We start from the raw sequence: 19,815 nt of genomic DNA, 5'->3' as shown, positions 1-19,815 counted from the left end.
GGGAGTCTGGGCTGGGGTTATTTCAGAGTCCATGCTAGCGTTAGCTGCAGTGCTGGCTCCAGAGCCCCCCAGCGTGTAGGAAGCCTCCGGCAGGATGGAGAGGGGCACTCAGCCTGCGGTCCCCCTCACCTGGGAAAAGCATGCGGGTGGAAAGCAAACCTGTCGCACAGCATTCTGAGCAGGGGATTAATGGCCAAAGGGCAGCAGGCGGAGCCCCCTTTCCTCAACCCCCCTCCCCCAGCAAGCTCCAGGGCCTCTCTCAGTCATCTTTAACACCTTCTCCCCTCCTCCTTCCTCAGTGCCCACCCCCCAGCCTCTGATCTTCCCAGGGAAGAGAACCAGAAGAACCACATTTCAAACTCAATTTAGTTTTCTTTCCTCAGGCCCCCAGTTCACATTTCTCCCTCAGGAGCCACGTGAAGCTTCTATGTGTCTGGTATCGACCACCTCTCCCACCCCCAACCTCCATGCTCACTTACTTACTGCCCCCCACCAGGGCAGCTGGGATCCCTCCCCAGGCAGGTGGGGCATGCACGCACTGGCCTCCTCCCCGGTGGTGGGGGTTGGCTCACCTGGGTGGCATCCTGTTGGCTACGTGCAGCATTCCCAGCTCCCATTCTCTGCCCCCCCCCTCCCTGGCCAGGAGAGGTCAGGTGAGTGAGTTAAAGAGTAACAGCCAGATCAGCAGTCCCACTGGGTCCTGTGTCCAGAAGACCTAGACTGTGTGTGTGTGTATGTGTGTGCAGGCACATGCACTCACAATGGGCATGTGGATGGAGAGATAGCGCATCAGGCTGTCCACCAAGGGGTCAATGGAGAATTGCATCTGGGCGGTAGGACAGAAGGGAGAGCTAGGCGTGGAGGACCACAGGAGGGCAACAACAAGACAGAGCAGCCCTCTCAGTCTTCCGTCCTGTGACCAGCTTCCCCTCAAATTTACTTGCCCCAGGCAAGCAGGAGTGACACCGAACTAACCAGTGGCCTACCTCTCCCAGGCAGGCACCATTGGCAAGGGACCATTGTGTGCCAGAGGGGGCTCAGGACTGGCCTAGGGAAGATGTTCCATGTGACAACAAAACGAAAGGAGCCACACGGAGCTGGAGCCACAGACCCTGTGCTAGGGCAGTTGTGAGGGATCCTAGGCTGTTGGGTCTTGGGACGGTCTTGTTGCTCACCTGGCAAGGGGTGATTGGCAGAGGACAGCCAGGGCGGCAGTGGATGGCAGGGGACAGCATGAGCAGGGGGACATTTGATGAAAGTGAGTTACACCCCAATTGGACTTGTGTAGACTGGCATTTGCACACAACCCAGCACTCTCCCTTCACACTGGAATGACTCCACTGAGCTCCTGGACTACAACATGCTGCTCTGGAAAGCACCTTGGAAGCTTAGCAGAGGCCAACTTGAGGCTGCACGTTGGCCTTGGAAGCAAGCAGATAGGGAAGAGTGCAGACACAGGGAGAGAGGTGCGCTTGTGTGCCCCAAGGTCATGTTCACAGTCCCTAGTGTGAAGAAATTCCTGCTTGCCATGGGTTTTGAGCATGATTGGGGCTGTGCCAGGCAAGCTTTGGCTCTGTCCTCCAATCCTTTCCTGCTGCTAGCAGCCCTCTGCTTACCTACTCCTAAGACAGTGTGCCAGCTTAGCTGACAGAAACTCCATGACACCTAGAGCGGGACAGAGCCACTGTCCAATCCTGGACCAGGGCTCCTCAGCCCAGGCTTAGTCCTGTGCACTGTGGGATGTTTGCAGCATCCCTAGCCTCTATCCACCAGCACTTCCCAGTCGAAAGACCCAAAAATGTCTCCCCAGGAGTTGTCAAATATTCTCATTGGGACAGAACCACCCTGTGCTAGTCCCTCTGTGCCTAACACTGTTAAAAGCTGCTGCTCCAGGCCAACCCCATGAGGCACCTGCCCAGCCCTCTCCCAGTGCAGCCTAATGTCCTAACGTTCCTGCCCTCTTTGCCTTCATTGCTGCTGCTGGGGTAATTGCTGTGACAGTGTAGCCCCTGCAGAGGGTGCTGAACCCAGAAGGTGGAGGAAGCTCACTTCCAAGGGTCAAGTTAGAAGTGTTTCCAACCCATACTAGCTCTCTTTTCTTTTCTTTTTTTAAGTATTTATTTACAGAGAGAGGAAGAGGCAGAGAGAGAGAGTGCTTCCATTTGCTCATTTACTCTCCAGTGGCCTCAAAACCAGGAGCTTTTTCTGGGTCTCCCACATGGGTGCAGGGACCATCCTCTGCTGCTTTCCCAGGTACATTAGCAGGGAGCTGGATCAAAAGTGGAGCAACCAGGACTGAAACCAGCATCCATATGGGATGCTGGTGCTGCAGGTGGAGGCTTAACCTTCTACGCTGCTGCAGTGCTGGTCCCTTCTCCCTTCCTTGGACCCATGTTCGCTTCCCATCCAGCACCCCATCCTCTCTCTCTCACTGATGTACAGGAAAAGGAATACGAGTTCGGGATATCTTGAAAGATGAAGAGACATTGGTGTTATTTCTCAAGAGGAACATTGGCCTGTCTGACTCAGTGACTCACCTTCTGGTCAACTCCCAAGTCCGTCCAGAGCAGGTAAGAGGAAGCTGTGCGTCAGTGGTCCCTGTAGGGCAGTGGGGAACACCTGAACTTGAAAAATGCAAGGGAGGTCATGGCAGCATTTTCCTTTCTGTGTTCACATTCAGAATCTGTGATTCATGCCCAAAGTTCAAAAAAAATACCTCGGGTTCACTGAGGTGACACGTATTCCCATCAGAGAGGAAACTGGCAACGCTTACCCCTCCGGTCCTTGTAACTGTCAGGATTTGGAGGGAGCATGTGGCTCAGCTCCTGCACATGTTGCAGGAGAGGGCAGCAACTCTGTTATGTGAGGGCAGCTAGGGGTACTGCAACGTAGCGTGAGCCAAGCACAACGCTGGACCCCCAAGCAGGACCTCTGCTACATGTGCCCTGGATGTCAGCAGACAGGGGCCTGATCAGAGGAAGGGCTTCAGGGGGAGGAGAGTCCTGGCCAGTCCCTATGGGGACTGGGTGTCAGAATCAGGAAACCAGCAGTGGGAGAAGGAAGTCTGTGTTCTTCAGAGGGCCTCAGCAGATCCCTTCCAGGTCCATGGTTTCAATATTCATTTTGCCCCCTGAGATACTCTATGGTCAGGTAGAGTGTCTGTGCCAAGAACACATTTTGCAAATGCAAGCTCCTTTATTCCTCACAACAGCCCCAAGATGGGTCAAGCAGTTAAGGCAACTGAGGCAGCTGGTGCTGGACTTGATCCATCCAAGCTAGAAATAGTGAGTGCCAGCAAGGAACACAGGCTTCCTTGCCACCTACCCAGCATCTCTTCCTCCGGCCCCTGTAGCAGCTGGAAGCACCTCAGAAATGCACACTCTCAGACCACTCCCCAACTGAGTCCAAAGCTCTGGGGTTGTTTTTCACTTTTTAAATTTATTTTGACTTATTTAAAAGGGAGCGAGAAGGAAAGAGACGGAGAGAGATGGAGAGGAAGAGAGTGAGAGAGGAAATGGATCTCCCCCAGCCTCTGCTTCTCTGTCCAAGTGCCCCCAGTAGCCAGGGCTAGGCCAGGCCAAAGCTGGGAGCTGGGAACACAACCCTGGGGTCTCCCAGGTGAGGGGCAGAGGCCCCAGGACCTGAAGCCTGGTGTTTCCCACACGGGATACAGGCATCCTTAGCATCAGCTTAGGAGCTTAGCCGAACAGCTATGCCCAAAGCTCTGAGATGGAGCCAGGCGTCTGGGTGATCCTGACTGCCTGGTGCCTGGCAGCAGCTGCTCTTGGGTGCTTCCTAGGGTCCTGGCTCCCGGGGATCCTGGGTGCTGAACTCTGAGGGTACAGCTTCTCTTCCTGTCTTCTGCTTCTCCTCCAGATCCTAAGGCAGATCCACACATGAACAGCCCTAGGGGCCATCCAAGTCCGGAGGAGGTTGGGGGAAGCTGACAGTCCACCTGGCAAGGATGGACTTATTGCAGGGACCTTTCACAGTGACCCTGGGATCCTGAAGTTTCAGGATGAGAGGCAGTGAGGGCCTGGCTGTCTGGTCCTGCTCGGCTCCACATCCATCCACCCACATCCATCCACCCACATCCTGGAATGCAGGTGTCAGAGACACCAATCCCTGCCTTTTTTTCCTTTGCTTTGTCTCCAGGCGCAGGTCCTGGCCAATGCCTGCCATGACTTCCTGCCAGTGATAACAGGGAGCTGGGGATAAGGGCAGGAATGTCGCAGGGTGTGGATTTCATTCTAGCTCCCAGTGAGGTGACTTCTTCTGGTTCTCCTGGCACCTGGACTGAGACCCTCCCTGGGGCAAAGTCACTTGGGCTGGCTCAGGTCGTGGTGGGGTGGGGCAGGCTGGCTCGGATTAGCTGGCGCTCCCTCTGCACCTCTGGACCCACTTCTCCACTGGCCACTAAGCCAGATGTGCACGCCGCCCTTGTCAGTGCTGTCCATTGCAACTCACCCTGATAGAGTCCACCTCCCCCTGTGCTGCCCAAATGAGGTAGCTCGCAGCCGGCACCAACCAGCATCATTGTTCACGGCATTTTGGTTCATGAGCACACACTGGTCCTTCCCACCGATGTCTAAGGCCACCCCTTAAGGTAATGCTGCCCTTCTCTCTCCTTTAAGCGAACTGTCAGATGATGAGGGTGGTCCAGTTCCCTGGCTCACCCCCTGTCTCACCCCAGTTGTGTCAACTCCTGGATATGCCTCAAGGGCTGTATACTTTCCTTTTTTTGCCTCACCCTCTCCTCTTCCCTACTTGCCAAAGAGCTCACAGGCAATGTTTAAGCTCTGGATTTAAACCCCAGCAAGACCACACACTTAACTGTGTGACCTGCAAGGTAACTGACCACTCTGAGCCTGTTTCCTCATTTGCGAACTGGGAAAGATAAAAGTGCTTATGGTATCTGGTGCTTGTGGGTGTTCAGAGAATTAATATACTCAGTAGTGGTTAGGGTCCTCGCCTTGCATGCCTGGGATCCCATATGGGTGCCGGTTCTAGTCCTGCTGGCCCTGCTTCCCATCCAGCTCCCTGCTTGTGGCCTGGGAAAGCAGTCGAGGATGGCCCAAAGCCTTGGAACCCTGCACCCGCATGGGAGACCTAGAAGAAGCTCCTGGCTCCTGGCTTTGGATTGGCTCATTCCAGCCATTGCAGCTGCTTGGGGAATGGATCATCGGGTAGAGAATCTTCCTCTCTCTCCTCCTCCTCTCTGTGTATCTGACTTTCCAATAAAAATAAATAAATCTTAAAAAAAAAAAAAGAACAAGAACCGGTTTACACTAAACAGAAGACTTCGTTGCCTTAAAAAAAAAAAAAGAATTAACATACTCAAAGTCCACAGAGCAGGTGTTCCGTCAATGCTACCTACACTTACAAGCTCTGCTGGACACTCCTACCTCTGCTTTCAGGTTCCACCTTATCCAACAGGGCAATGGCCAGGCTGAAGTAGATTAAAGGGAGAGAAGGAGAGACAGAGAGATATTCCACCTGCTGGTTCACTCCCCAAAAGGTCACAGTGGGTAGAACCAAGCCAGGCCAAAGCCAGGAGCCTGGAGCTTCTTTTGGGTCTCCCACATAGGTGCAGGGGCCCAAGGACTTGAACCATCCTCTACTGCATTCCCAGACCATTATCAGGGAGCTGGATGGGAAGTGAAGAAGCCAAAATTTGAACCAGCACCTACATGGGATATTGACTTTGCAGGCAGAGGCATAGCTGGCTACTCCACACACTGGCCCCAAGTGCCTGTGTTTCTATCCAGCTCATGAGCTCCGTGGTGGGTAGGGACCCTACCTTGCTGCCACTTCCCTCAACCTAGCATGCATGCGAGGAGGTCAGTGAGCCATCACTGAATATGTGAATGACAGCAGTATTGGGAGATTGAGCCTGGGAATGCTTGACTTTCTCAAGTCCCTCTCTTTCTCCCCTCCTCACTTCCCTCCTCTGGAATAGGAGGAACATGGAGTCCATCCCTCCTCAAACTGTTTCAGATCTTGGGGCTAAAAGGGGCCTCTTTAGGATTTTAAATGGCTCCTGAGGGAGCTTGCATTGTGGCACAGCAGAATAAGCCACACATCAGTGACTCTCACATCCTATATTCGGGAATGCCAGATGAATTCCCAACTGCTCTGCTCCTGATCAGGCTCCCTGCTGGCACTACATCCTGGGGGGTAACAGCAGATGATGTCTCCCATATGGGAGACCTGGATGGAGCAGCCTGACTCTGGGTCACAGCCAGGTCTAGCCCTAGCTGTGTGGGAAGTGAACCAGCAGACGGAAGATCTGCCTCTCAATATTCAAAAATAAAATAAAACCAATGGCTTTGTAATGTAGTGCAGTGGAGTGGGGACAGTGCTGCAAACCGCATGGCTCGTTGAGCTTGTAGATCTAGGGGGCAGAAGTCTGCAAAACCAAGAGCCATCACAGCTACATCTTCTCTGGGGAGTCAGCAAGGAGAAAAAAAAAAATCTACTTTCTGGCATTTTCCAGTTGCAAGGGTCAAATTCTTCTCACATGTAACTTGATCATAGTTTTTTCCATCTCTCTCCCACATGTCAAGGACCCAGCCATTATCCTGGGCCCAACCAATCACCTATTATAACCTGCTTCTTTCAAAAGCAGCTGCATAGCCCGTCTGCCCCCTCTACCGCATCCCGGAAAGCATGTTGCATGCTCGTGAGGCCCGGGTTCTCCAGGGTGGCTTTTCTTCCCTGCAGTTTGCTCATGGAGTCCCAGACCTGGCACTGAAGGACATCGCCTGCAGCGAGGCCCTGCTGATACGCTTCCTCATCTTCAGCCAGCGGCATGGCGCTCAGACTGTGCGAGGAGCCCTGTGTCCCCTCTCCCAGGGCACCCTGCAGTGGATGGAGGACACGCTGTATGCCAATGTGGACTTCTTCAAGCTCTTCCGCGTGGTAAGCAGCAGTGGAGCTGGCTGCTCTGCCCTTGGGAAGGGATTCCTAGGAGACTCAGGAGACACTGAGTGAGGCATGAACTTGGTGTTGAGAATAGTCCTTGAGGAGGCTCCATTGACTGTCCATGCGCATGGAACCGTGGCCCGGGGACCGGGGACCGGGGAGTCATTGTGGGGTCCACTGTGAGGTGTGGTCATGGCAGACTGATGTTGACTCTGATGTTGGGCATGTGCTCTCCACAGCCTCTAGTAGGTGTGGCAGATAAAGGAGAAGTCTGATTGTGACTCCCTGACCCCCCATTTCGCAGCTAGGCTATCATGGGCAAGATATCTAACCTCTCCTGGCCCCATTTGCTCATCTAAATGATGAGTGTAATACTTGGTCATGACATAAGATACCATAAATGAAGGCTTCATGTTCCTTTTTCTGAGACTGCTCTTGATCCCAAATGTTCCCCTGATTCATGATAGGGAGGGCTAAACAACTGCATGTAATGCCAGCATCCTGTATGGGAGCTTGGGTTGAATCCCAGTGTTCCACTTCTAATTCAGCTTCTTGCTAATACACCTGGGAAAGCAGCAGAAGATGGCTCAAGTGCTTAGGTTCCCTGCACCCATATGGGAGAGCCAGATGAAGTCCAGGCTTCTCCTGACTTTAACCTGGCCTAGCCATGTCTGTTGTCATCTGGGAGTGAATCAGTAGATAGAAGCATTCTCTTTCGCACTTTCTTTCCTTCTCACTATAATTCTGCCTTTCAAATAAATAAATCTCAAAGAAAGAAAACGATAGAGGAAATGTCACAGTCAAAACATATGAACACACACACACACACACACACACACACACTGTTCCCAGATGGCTTGGACCTGCTCCTCTCTCTCCCTTTGCTAGGAGTGGAAGACAGAAAGGAATTGGCAAAAGAAGGTGCAGAGCTGAGACTGTCAACCTGTAGCCTGCAGGAAGACCACCTGCAGAGCCCTGAGTCAGGAGCACTGGGCCGGTGGCTCAGGCAATTTGGAGGGAGGCTGTCGCAGATTCCACTTCCAGAAACCCTCAACCCTGGCGTCCGACAGTGATACGAGTGGGGTATTTCTAGTCCTGAAGCCTGTGCTGTTTAGCCTATACTCTCCTTTCTAGAGTGTGATGGTCTCTCAGTTACTAAGCTACATTTAAAAAGGAAAGGATACTTAATGTGTCTGACCATTGTTCTCAAGAGCTGAGAGATTTCACTCTCTGCTTCCCTTCAAAAGTAAGCTCAGTGAAACTAACCAAGAAAACACCCATCCAGCCCCACCCCCTGTTGCTAGGAGATTCCCCTGAAGGAGTGATGTCCCCTGGGTATGGGTCTCCACGTTACCACCTCATCGGGAATGACCTCCAATGCAGGTGACACACAGTTCAGGACCTGGGGATGCCACCCTGCTCCTGTCCGCCGCACTGCTGGGAGAGCCGGAAACCTTGCAGTCTACACAGCTCTGTCGAGTTTCCAAAGGAACCCGATTTCACACACATATACTCCTCGGCCTGTGTTCAGAAACATAAAGTGTTGGTAAGAGGACAAAGTGTCCATTTTCTGAGTGGCTGACCCCAGCATAGCCCAGAGGAGGGGCCCTACATGTCTGTCTACAGGGCCGCCAAGTTCCATGTCAGGTGCAGCCCCAGTGAAGAACCATGCCTGAGGCTGTGTGCCTAACCTTAAAGAGCAGGGCTCGGGGCTGACAGGGTGCTGGAGATTACATGATCTTCTGGCCACTGAAAAGGAGACAGGTCTTGTTCCAAGCTACCACGGCCACTGATGCAGGGAGATGTTCCTCTGGGGAGCCTGACCTAGAGTCTTGGGCACAAAAGGATCAAAGGGCACTTGGGAAAAACTTTCCATTAGTGACCAGATGCTAAACCCAGACTGCTGACTTCATACTGTTTACTTCTCAGACCAAGGTCTGGCCTTCTGCCCTTACACTTGCTGCAGGAGCAGGTGCTCAGGATCAGAAAGCAGAGCCCAGCACGCGCCAGTTGCCCTCACTGACCCGAGTGTCCTGTGTGCTTGCTAGCTGCTTGCCAGCCACACCTGCAGAAGGCACCTGCCAGCACCAGACACCAAGCTGAGGCCAGGGCTACAACCATGAGCTTACCATGCCCAAGGGACACAGGGACCAGACACAAGCACACAGGCCACTTCACAGCAGCAAGGCATTGAAGGACCAGCAGTACCTGCCCCTAGAACAGCCCTCTGAGCCTTGACTGTACCTTGACCTACCCTGGAAGCTTTGAAGAACCACCATGCTTTCCATTTGCTGGTTCACTCAACAACCGGGCATGGTTGGGCCAAAGCCAAAATCAGAAATTCCATTCAGAACTCCCACATGGGTGCAAAGGTCCAGAGACTTGGTTTATCTTCTGCTGCCTTCCCAGGTGCAATAATAGAAAGCTGGATCAGAAGTAGAGCAGGGGGAGCTTGAGCTGATGCTTACATGGAACTTGCATCACAGGCAGAGACTTAACTTGCTATACCACAATGCCAGCCCCCACAATTCAGAATTTCTTAAAGCTTCCCAGGTACTTCTAAAGACCAGTCAAAGTGAAGAGTCACTGACCTGAAGCCTCGGAGTTTAAGTTCCAATCTCAGCTTCCATAGGCCAAACACAAGTGCAATATCCCAACAGCCCTTGAGACTCCAAGGCACTGATCACTCATAAGACCAGTGTGTGGTATAGACCGATGACTGGCTCTGTAGACACCTCCACCCTCCTGTCCTCATACCAAAGCCAGGACATTTCCCAGCCTGGGACTAATGGACCCAGGTGGACTGTGACCCTGCACCGGTCTTCCAGAACTGTCTCTGCTTACCGTCTTCTTGCACCTACTTCAGCTTTTTAGGGCCACACAGGCTCCAAACAAAAAGAACCAAACCAACGCTGTGTGAGCTTCTACTGCCCTTAAACAGGCTTTTCCTCTTGATGGATGCATAAAACAGCTGAATCCTTTTTTTAATGGACTGATAAAGAAATCTAAAAAGAAATTGCAAGCATTAAGATAGCATTTTTTGCTATTATTGCTCATGTACCCATCTATCTTTTTGGTTTTTTTTAATGACCCTGAGGCAGGCAAGCCAGGCAGACCCCCTGCTCCTCTGAGTCCAGGCAGGGGCCTCCTGGGCCCGGCTGATATTGCAGCTGCTTGGCGGGCAGCCATGCCGGACTCCAGTGCGGGATGCTGGATCTCCGTGCTAGGTCATTCTCACAAGCACGTAGGCCAGTGTATAAATAAGATTTTATTAAATGCTGCAGAAATTCTTAGGAACAAAGAAAGAGGGAAATCTTAGTAAATCCCTGTGAAGGCACCTGCTCCTGGCGTGGAAGGAGCAGGGGGTATGGGATGGGAGAGGGGTATGGTCTCTGAGATCCTGGAACCCATGAGGTTTGAAAGAACCAGGGGTTGTGATAGAAGAAGGTTGGGGGAGAGCTTAGGGCCAGCACCAGCTGGGACCAGCTGTGTTTTCTTTCCCCCCACCCCAGTCCCTTGGAAATCTGGAGTGAGTGTTGTCATCCTCCAATAATGCAAATGTGATACCCACGGTTCCGTGCACACTCACACCCCTGAACACCCACGCGCTGTTGCACACACTCACTTGCATGTGTGGGCACATGCCAGCCGGTGATCCAGGTGGGCTGAGCAAACAAGACACCAGGTGCCTGGGTTTTCCTAAAGGAGCTTTCGTCTCTCTTGGGCGCACCTGCCTTGAGACAGCTCCCAGAAACTGCTATAACCCTGCGACCTTCTACAGGAACAGCACCCGCCAGCTTGCAACCTGGCAGTCCAGACCCAGCCCAAGGTGTTATTACCGCCAGCACCACCTGAAACGGTTTGCACTTGGAGCCGCAGGCCAGTTTCGGGTGAGGGGTTGGGAGCGTTCCCATCTGATTTGGCCCCAGGCATGCTTGCCCTCTCCTCCTCCGCCCCCTTCCCCTCCCCTTAGATCCTTCCTGTTTTCCCTCTGACTCGGTGCACAGCTTTGTAATCTTGCTGGGAAGCAAATCTGTCCCTTCTGCTTTGAATGTTTATTTGTGGAAGTTCGGCAGGGGGACCAAGGAGGGTGCCAAGACCAGCTACGCTGCTGGGAAACCAGTGTCCCTCCTGTCCGCCTGCTCAGAGGGCTTGGTAGAGGGACTACACACACAGGAGTGTGTGGTGTGCATGTGCGTGATGTGTGCGTGTGCACGCGTCATGGCTCTAACCGGCTTTGCCCTCTATGAATGCTTCCAATCCTACCCTCTTCCCTTCACCCGACCCCTCAGTGTGAGTTTTGTTCTTCCCTTGTCTGGGTCTCTTAGACCATGGGATGCTGAACACCTAGTCCCAGGAGAGAAAAGGTCCTAGTCTTGGGCTGCTGACCACCACCTCCCATCACCCTCTGTCCTGCTTGGGGATTGGCTGTGCTCCCTGAATTCCTGAACCATGAGGAGTAACTGGGAGCAGACTGCCTGCTTCCCAGGGAGAGCCAGCTGTAGTCGGTCCTGTGCTCAGGGTCATTGGCTGCCGGTCGTTAAATTTCAACTAGGCATTTCCACACGAAATAGGGGAGAATGGGGGTGGGGGAGGGAAAGACATTATTGTGACTACGTTTTTGAGAACCCCGCAGCTCCAGGATTTTAAAATGAGGCCCTCTTCACGGCTTACGCGGATAATAATTTCTCTCTTCCCGTATCTCAGTGATTGGATTGGCATTTTTCTGTCTTTTCTGTGTAAAGTCTCGGGATGGGAAGAGAAGGGTAAAATCCAAGGACTGTCGCTGCCCAGGGTGCAACAAGGATGTTGACTAGAAACATCTAGGTTAGAAAAGAGACTTTTTGCTCTTTTGAGAATGATTAAGCCCCTGCAACTATATATGACTTTCAACACTCATACTTGCTCTGCCTACGTCCACAAAAAAAAACAAAAATCAGTATCCCAGTCTGCATGTCCTCTAGATGGATGAATTTCAAGAAAAAAAAACTTACAGAAATAAAAAAAAAAGAGAGAGACAGAGGCTCTCTAATGTCCACCAAGTGAGCATGGGGCCTACGGGGTTGTCTTCACCCTGCCAAGATTTATTGGTGGTTCCTGGTGCCCAGTTAAGCAGATTTGGGTTTTCTGAGATGTTAGATATCATTTCTATGGATTTAAGAGAAAAAATACTGAGAGGTCAAAATTCACATCACCCAAGATGTGAGCAGGCCCCGGGAAAAGCAATCCTTCAAGACAGGGATCCTGGGGTCCTGATCTTTTATTCTGGACATATGGGTACTGCACCTGCAGCTGGTCCTGGGAGTGATGAGCACTGGGTTGTCCCCAGAGCATGTGGGTTGGAAGAGGGGTTTTGGTCCCTAATATGTCATGTCATTGCAGACCAGTAACCCTTCCTCATTTTGTGGAGCCAGATGACCTTTGAGTGGCTGTCAAGGGCTCTAAACCTTTCCTCTGGGGGAATGCAAATTTGTACAGACGCATACAGGGAAAGGGGAAGGTTATTGCTTGGGTTATCAGCTTTAGATCAAGCCTTTTTCCCACATGATTGTGTCCTTTCCAGAAAGGTCTTCACATAGTCACCTACGTGGCTTCCCTATCTCTCTTTAGGAAGTAATCATCAACCCCATGGGTGTCAGCACCTATCTTGTTGTCACTGAAAAGAGACCTAAGCAATTTCATCTATGGAATGGAGATAAGAAGACCTGTTCCACGTGTCTAACAGGGTGTAGAGAGGGTCACCTTAGAGAGGGGAAGGAAGAACCCCTGGAAACCTGAGAACTTGGCTCTGGCCAAGAGCACCCCAGCTCCCAGCTTCTGCCCCAGTCCCCTCCCACCAGGTGGCGGCTTTTAATGGCCCTTGCATCCTCTTGGCTTCTTCAGTCACAGCCATGAGGCTAGATGACTCCCTGTGGCTAAAAAGGGCCTAGCTACTACTAGGTCTAGTGTCTCCTAACTGGCCTGGCCAGGCAGCCCAGGCTGTAGGCCCCAGCCCCTCCAGTCCTGAGAGACAGCAAGTCTCTGTCCAGGACCTCTCCCAGCCACAGCAACAGCATAGCGTGTCTGCCCTCCCCTCCCAGCCCCCAGACTGAGCCTGAATTCTCCACAGGTGACGCATTTCCTAGCACTTGGGGTGTCCTCTCCTGGCTGCCCCCTCACCACTGAAGCCTGCTTCCTCTCTTTTCATCTGATGCTTGAGGACTGTCAGGTTGCAACAAACAGGCCTCCAAACTACATTCTCCCGGTTGCCCAGCAACAACTTCCCTCCCGGATGAATCTGGGCTTCCTGGAGCCGTGGCCCAGGACTGCACAAAGTGGCTGCACTTGCTCTGCTTTGCACCTCTAGCCTGGCTGCTTCTGAGTCGGCTGCCCATCACCCTTTGCTTCAGAACCTTCCCCTGGTTCCCAGGAGCCATGACCTCCCTGTGAAGACTCTTGGAACCTGAGGCTGCCTCTGTTCCCTTGGGAAGCCTCAGCCTAGAAACTAATACTGCTTCCAGATTGTCTTTGAGTCACACAAAGCAAAACAAACAGAGTGCAGCTCATGAGACATTCCTTTCATGTGTGGGTCCCAGGGACACCCGTTTGATGAACCCATGGGTTCAAAACACCAAAAATTAGCACTCACGGGCTTTTACAGGATGATGCTTGCAAAGACCTAGATCTTTTCTCCGAGGACCTAGATGGAGGTTGAAGTTCAGGGGCTACTCAGACTGGCCACGGTGCATGCAGGTGTGTATCTGTTGTTGTGTCTGATCTTTTTTGGAGGTCTAATCAGACCTTGAACTTGGATTGGCAGTGCCAAGCCCAGTCATCAGTTGTGCAAAAGCTACTTGTTTTGGGGGGAGATGAAGATAACTTGTGTGACTTAGGAAACTGCAGTGTGTGTGTGGGTGCATGTGCATGTATGTTCCCATGATGATACTTGCTGTTTTTTTGTCAGGGACGTTTCTTTAAAAAATGTTTTCATATTGCTGTTCAAACAAACAGTGTCTTCCGGTTCTTGGGGCAGGAACAATGCATGTGAATTTGAATAGATATTGGGGATAGGACCCTTAGGCACAGGAGAGCCATGGGAAAGTTCTTTTGTACTTTATGGCCACCTGAGGGAGAGCCCTGGGTGGGGAGGCGTAGGTGACAGGTACTGCTGTGAGCCAGAGTCGGAGTAGGAGCTGTGAGCACAGGCCCTACCCGAGAGCACCAGTGCCACTGAGAGGAGCCAGGAAGGGAGCTGTAGCAAGGGTGCCAGGCACACAGCTGGAACCTGGTCAATATCTCATGAGTGAAGAGAAATTCTTAGAGTGATCACAGGAGAAAAGATTCTCCAGACACACATGGATCCCAAGCTGCTGAACTTGGCCTTATCTGTGCCTGGCTCTTCTCCTCTTCCTCTGCTGCTCTGGGATTCTGGCCACTCCTCTTCCATCCACAGACACTGTCCCCCACCCTCCAGATCCCTGCCTTGACCACTTTCACACATCTGCCCCGTTCCCAAATGAAACTGAGCACTCCTCCCTGTGACTTCCCACCAAGTCTGCAAGAGAAATTGCTGGTGGAAAACCTTAAACCTATCGAATGGAAAAGGAATACTTTATTCTTTCTGATGTGTTCTTACTTATGTTTCATGTTATTGTTCTATTTAGGGCTCCTAGTAACTGGGTGATGAACATGCCAATGGGGTATAACCCCTCTCCCCAATAGCTATGTTGGAATCCCCATATCCAAGGTGATGGTGATAAGTGGGGCCTTTGGAAGGTGCCTGGGTCATGACTGGGATACGGGTCCTAACTAAAGACACCTCACAAAGCCAACTTCTCTCTCCCACCGCTGGAGACACACTGAGAAGGGCCCAGCTGTAAAGCTGGAAATCTACTCTCTCCAACCACTTATCTTACCAGAGCCCTGAGTCCTGAACTTTTCAGCCTCTGGAACGGTGAGAACTAGGTATGTGTGTGTGTGTGTGTGTGTGTGTGTGTGTTGCTATTTTGTGATTGTTCCTGGAATAGTCTGAGTCCTCTGAACTCCTGTCCTTGGAGTGGGCACTTACTGTTTAAGGAAAGCAAAGACAGTGTTTTGGAAGGGGTGTCCATGAGTCCTGCTGGCTCAGCTGAGACAACTGAACTGTAAGCCAGGCCGAATCTGGAGGTTTGTAGGATCACCAGCTGCAGGCGAGATAGCAAAATGAGATCGGAAGCCTGATGCCTCTAGAAGGATGCACATGATTGTTGACAGTGATGACTCTGGAGGGGAGGGAGGGAAGCTGCAGGGAGAGCTCTACCCGGCTCTTCCTGGAAGTGAGCTGTTACAGCTGCGGGGAAAGTCCAGGGGTTCCAATCTGACCCAGAACTTCCTGGCAACAAAATGATCTGAGCTAGTGAAACTGAATGATCATGAATGTTCAGAAAGTCATACTTTGCCACTTCTTCAGTATATCCAAATTTAAAGAGAGATTAACATAGAGCACTTTGGTTTTATTTACTCTTTTTTTAAGATTTATTTATTTTTATTGGAATGTCAGATTTATAGAGACGAGAGAGAGAAAGAACTTCCGTCTGTTGTTTTACTACCCAAGCTACTGCAACAGCCGGAGCTACACCAATCCAAAGCTAGGAGCCAGAAGCTTCTTCTGGATCTCTTAAGAAGGGTCCCAAGATTTTGGGCTGTCCTCTACTGCTTTCCCAGGCCACAAGCAGGGAGCTGGGTGGGAAGTGGGGTGACCAGGAAACAAACTGGTACCCATATAGGATCCCGCCACATGCAAGGTGACAATTTAGCCATTAGGCTACCACACAGGGCCCTTGATTTGCTCTTTAAAAAGAGATTTATCTACTTAATTGAAAAGTAGAGCTAGAGAAAGAGAAAGAGAACTTTCATCAGCTGGATGACTCTCCAGATGGCCACAATAGCCAACACTGGGCCAGGTTAAAGCCAAGAGTCAAGAGCTCCATCCGAGACTCCCATGCACTTGGGCCATCGTTTATTGCTCTCCTAGCCACATTAACAAGGAGCTGGATTAGAATAAAAGCAACTGGGACTCATATGGGACATCTGAGTCACAGGTAAATTATTTCACTTTGCCACAAATCTGACTTCTGCTTACTCTTTGCAAAAAAGGCAGTTTGAAAGCAGACTTGTGTTACAGAGCTGGGACTTGGCATTGTGAGCATCTCACAGCCTCCATGGCACTCATTCTACTTGCTGACACGTAGAGTCAATGATTTAGTCTTCAGAGCTTCTATAGCAAATGCAATAGATGTGACGTTAGAGTGTCACAATGATGAAAGATGGCCTGGTCCTTAAAGATCAGAGCATCTCATTGGGTGTCAGGAACATCAGCAATGATAATCTATTGCTGTCATAAGACCATGCTTACTCATCAGGTAATATTTGAATGTTTAGATTCTGTTTAAATGGAAACAAGGGTCAGAGGGTGAGGAAGGATGTAAATTGGGCTCCCAGTAGAGCATCACAGATCATGGACAAGTTGCAACATGTGAGCCTACCTAGGGGCCATCAGTCTGTCACATGGGTCACTGTGCCCGGAATGAGGCTTTAAGGAGGAGCAGACATTTGCCAGGCAGAGATGGGCAGGGAGAAGGCAGCACAGAGGCGGGAGGAAGGGGACAGAGCAAGTCCGGTGTGGCTGGAGAGAGGTAGGAGAGAAGGCTGCACAGGGAGCCAGACAGTGCCACGTGAGAGGCCCTGTGTGCCCAGCACTGGCATGCCCTTTTCTCCTGAAGACCCTGTGGGGGCTCGGCAGACTTGGAGCAGAGAAGCGGCCTGAGTGGACTGCACAGTGAGGGAAGGCAGGCACTGTGAGGCTGTTTCGGGATGGAGGGAGGGAGGGAAGCCACAGGAAGCCTGTTTGCATGCTCCGACCTGGGAGAGCAGAGAACACAGACAGTCAGCCCGGGGCCTGCGCTGCGGTGGAGTAGGCTAGCCTCCATCCCATATGGGCACCACTTCAAGTCCCACCGCTTCACTTCTGATCCAGTTCCATGTTAAGGCACCTGGGAAAGCATCGGAAGTTGGTCCAAGTCCTTTAGTCATTGCACCCATGTGAGACCTGGAAGAAGCTGCAGGTGCCTGACTTTGGACTAGCCCAGCTCCATTCATTGTAGCTATTTCAACAGTGAACCAGTGGATAGAGGATCTCTCTCTCTCTCTCTCTCTCTCTCTCTCTCTCTGTAAACCTGCCTTTCAAATAAAATAAAATAAATAAATAGATTCTTTTTTTTTAAATGGGGACAATAATCCTATTAAGGAAGAAAAAAGACAGGGAGAGTATTCACATAAGGTTCATTTGAGAATGTATTAATTTTGTGTGCAGAAACCCTTTTTAATGTACTTTAAAAGTTTGCATTATAGAAGTGTGGTCACATAATAAACCCCCATGTACTCATCAACCAGCTTTGACTACTAACAATGTTTGGCTCTTCTCTTAACCATTCTCTACTTTCCTACCCTCCCAAACCTTTTGGAAGTAAATCATAAATAGCATATCATTTTATTCCCACAAGCTTCCCTGAGTATCTCTAACAGATCAAGATATATGTAGCAAAACATGCTGTGTTCACTCCCAACAAAATTAGCAGTCATTCTCACATGGTGTCTAGTGCCCGGTCCATGTCCACTTCTTTCCAGTTGTAGTAGTTGGTTTGCATAGATCAGAATCAAATCTCCACATGCCAGGTGGTGGAGCTTTGACATGGTGCTTAGGTCTCTAGGGAGAGAGGGAAAGGGGGCGCAGTGGGGAAGAAGGGTGGGCTGGATTTGGTGAGGACTTGGCAGTAGCACATGATTTCCACCTGCTTCTTCTGAGCCCCACCTTTCTCAGGAATAGAACAGGAATGAAAGGGCTTTGCCCAGCTTGGCATACTCTGATACTGCTTCCTAGGAGTTTGAAAAGAGGTGCAGGCAGGGGTCTGGTTAAAGAGAGAAGGTTACCATGCCATTTTGCTGTTCACTCCCTCTCACACTCACCAAGACCCTCCATTGCACTCTTGGACTATAAACCTGAGATACTAGCCTCTCCTGACTGTACCTGAAGTTTTTGCACCATTGAGGATTGGAATGCAAAGGCCCTTGCACCTACACAGAGAGAAGGTAGGGCAAAGAGCCAGGGCTAGAAAAGGGAATCTGGGTGCTCATGCCATCACTCCACCTGTTTCCTGGCTTTGCTGCAGGCTAGGCCAGGATATCCATCATTTAAGACAACCACACTGGCAATTAAGAAGCAGCGGGTTGTGGTTTCTGGGCCACGAATACTTGTACAAAGAGTCCAAGTTGAGCTTATAAGAATGCAAATGCCCAGGCTGACTTCAGGCTGGCTCAAGAGGCACATGTGAGTTCAAAAACCACTGACTCACAGCTCAGAACTAGGTCTCCAAAGACTTGTGGAGGACCAATGATCGTGTCAGTTCAGAAACGATGAGGCATGGAGTCAATCTGGGCCTTGCCTTCTGCATTGGTGAGCCAGGCACTCCCCTTGGACACAGGGCCTTGGAGGCAGCCAAGCTATGGGCTTCCACATCCCCTTGTTGGGATGGAAAACACGTGAACATTCAGAACTACTGTCTGGCCCAAACTCACCTGAGCACTGCTCCTAACCAGTCCACCCACTGGGGAGCTGTGGAGTCCTGCCAGTGGTGGCTTTCATTGAAAGGTAGTGGGTGCAGTTGGCGAATCTCCTCTGAGTGGGTGCTGTTAAAACAGAGGAGGAGAGGCACCGGTCCTGAAAGGGACTCCAAGAGAAAGGCAGAACACAGTGAAGGTCCCCAAAGGGGCATAGCAGGGTGTCTTCTTCACACTCAGACAGCTGTGTTCTGTTTTCCTCCCTCCAGGAGTCGTGCTTAGTGTTGCCAACCCAGCAATTCAAATCCCACCCTGGTGTATTTAATGTCATCATCAAACTATTTGTGGTCGACTACTCTCAGCAGGGTAACTTAGAAATAAGAACCTTTGAGTCTCTCAAATAGATCAGAGAAACTGGTTTCTGAAAGCAATGTTGGAGAGAAAGTCTTGCGACCAGAAGGAAGAGGGTAAATGCTTTTCAAGTACACAGCCCAGAGAGCACATATGTGTACAACTACCATCTCTACTATCGTATGTATGTAATCGTTCCCCCTATCCATTACAGCTACCCACTCTCCTAGACAGCAGTTCTGAAGGTATCGATCTGAGATCCTGGGGAAGAATATTATCAGACATATCACCCAGAATTCAAGAAGTAAGTGGTCCACTGATGTGTATTACAATGTTGCTGTCTTTGCACCATTGCTCTGTATGTATGTAATGATTTCCCACACTGGTTCATGGAGACATCCATTTGATCTTTCCATCTAGCAACATCTAGCAATTTCAAAGCACCTGTTCTTATCCCAAATTTCCCATGCTCCCATGTGAGAGGGGGGAAAAAAAGAAGCCACCGTTCTGATCTCACATGAGGAAGCGACTCACCTGGTGTGGCACAAACTGGAGGATTTGGAATTGACCCAGGCCTTCCCAGTACTAATGTAATCTTTTTTTCTAACTGTCCTAAATGCTGTATTAAGCATGAATTTTACAAATGTGATTTATGTTAGCAGTAATGGTGCATCAGGAGGGTGTTGTACCTTCTCCAGGCTGCAGGATGAGAACAGCCTGTAGAAATTGTGGCCCTTTGCAAGGCCACGACACTTACAGGCCACACATTTCCCCGTGCTTGTGGACTGGCTTGGTGACCCACTGGGTGTCAGGGTTTCTTCTGACACTTTATGAGATGATGCTTTATGGGATGGATTGATGAAGATAACCTCAAAAAATCTGTATATGGAATCCTTACCAACCCAGAAAGGATTCAGAACTCACAGAACCCCTCAGTGACACGCAGCTTGTTCCTCTGTGACAGGC

General features: G+C 50.8%; 1 protein-coding gene across 1 annotated transcript in view; it reads left to right on the top strand.

Annotated features, from left to right (window-relative positions):
- ABCA4 (ATP binding cassette subfamily A member 4) overlaps positions 1-19,815 on the top strand; it is a 119,896-nt gene that overhangs the window by 16,357 nt on the left and 83,724 nt on the right. The window contains exons 5-7 of the mRNA XM_040999012.1: positions 2,443-2,570; positions 6,724-6,921; positions 19,064-19,153. Coding sequence (XP_040854946.1) covers positions 2,443-2,570; positions 6,724-6,921; positions 19,064-19,153 — 416 coding nt within the window. The remainder of the gene's footprint in view (positions 1-2,442; positions 2,571-6,723; positions 6,922-19,063; positions 19,154-19,815) is intronic.

Source organism: Ochotona curzoniae, unplaced genomic scaffold (assembly GCF_017591425.1).
Source record: "Ochotona curzoniae isolate NIBS_2020 unplaced genomic scaffold, NIBS_Ocur_1.0 scaffold_1037, whole genome shotgun sequence".
Lineage (NCBI taxonomy): Eukaryota > Metazoa > Chordata > Mammalia > Lagomorpha > Ochotonidae > Ochotona > Ochotona curzoniae.
The sequence above is the reverse complement of the archived record's forward strand: the minus strand, read 5'-3'. Positions and strand labels throughout refer to the sequence as shown.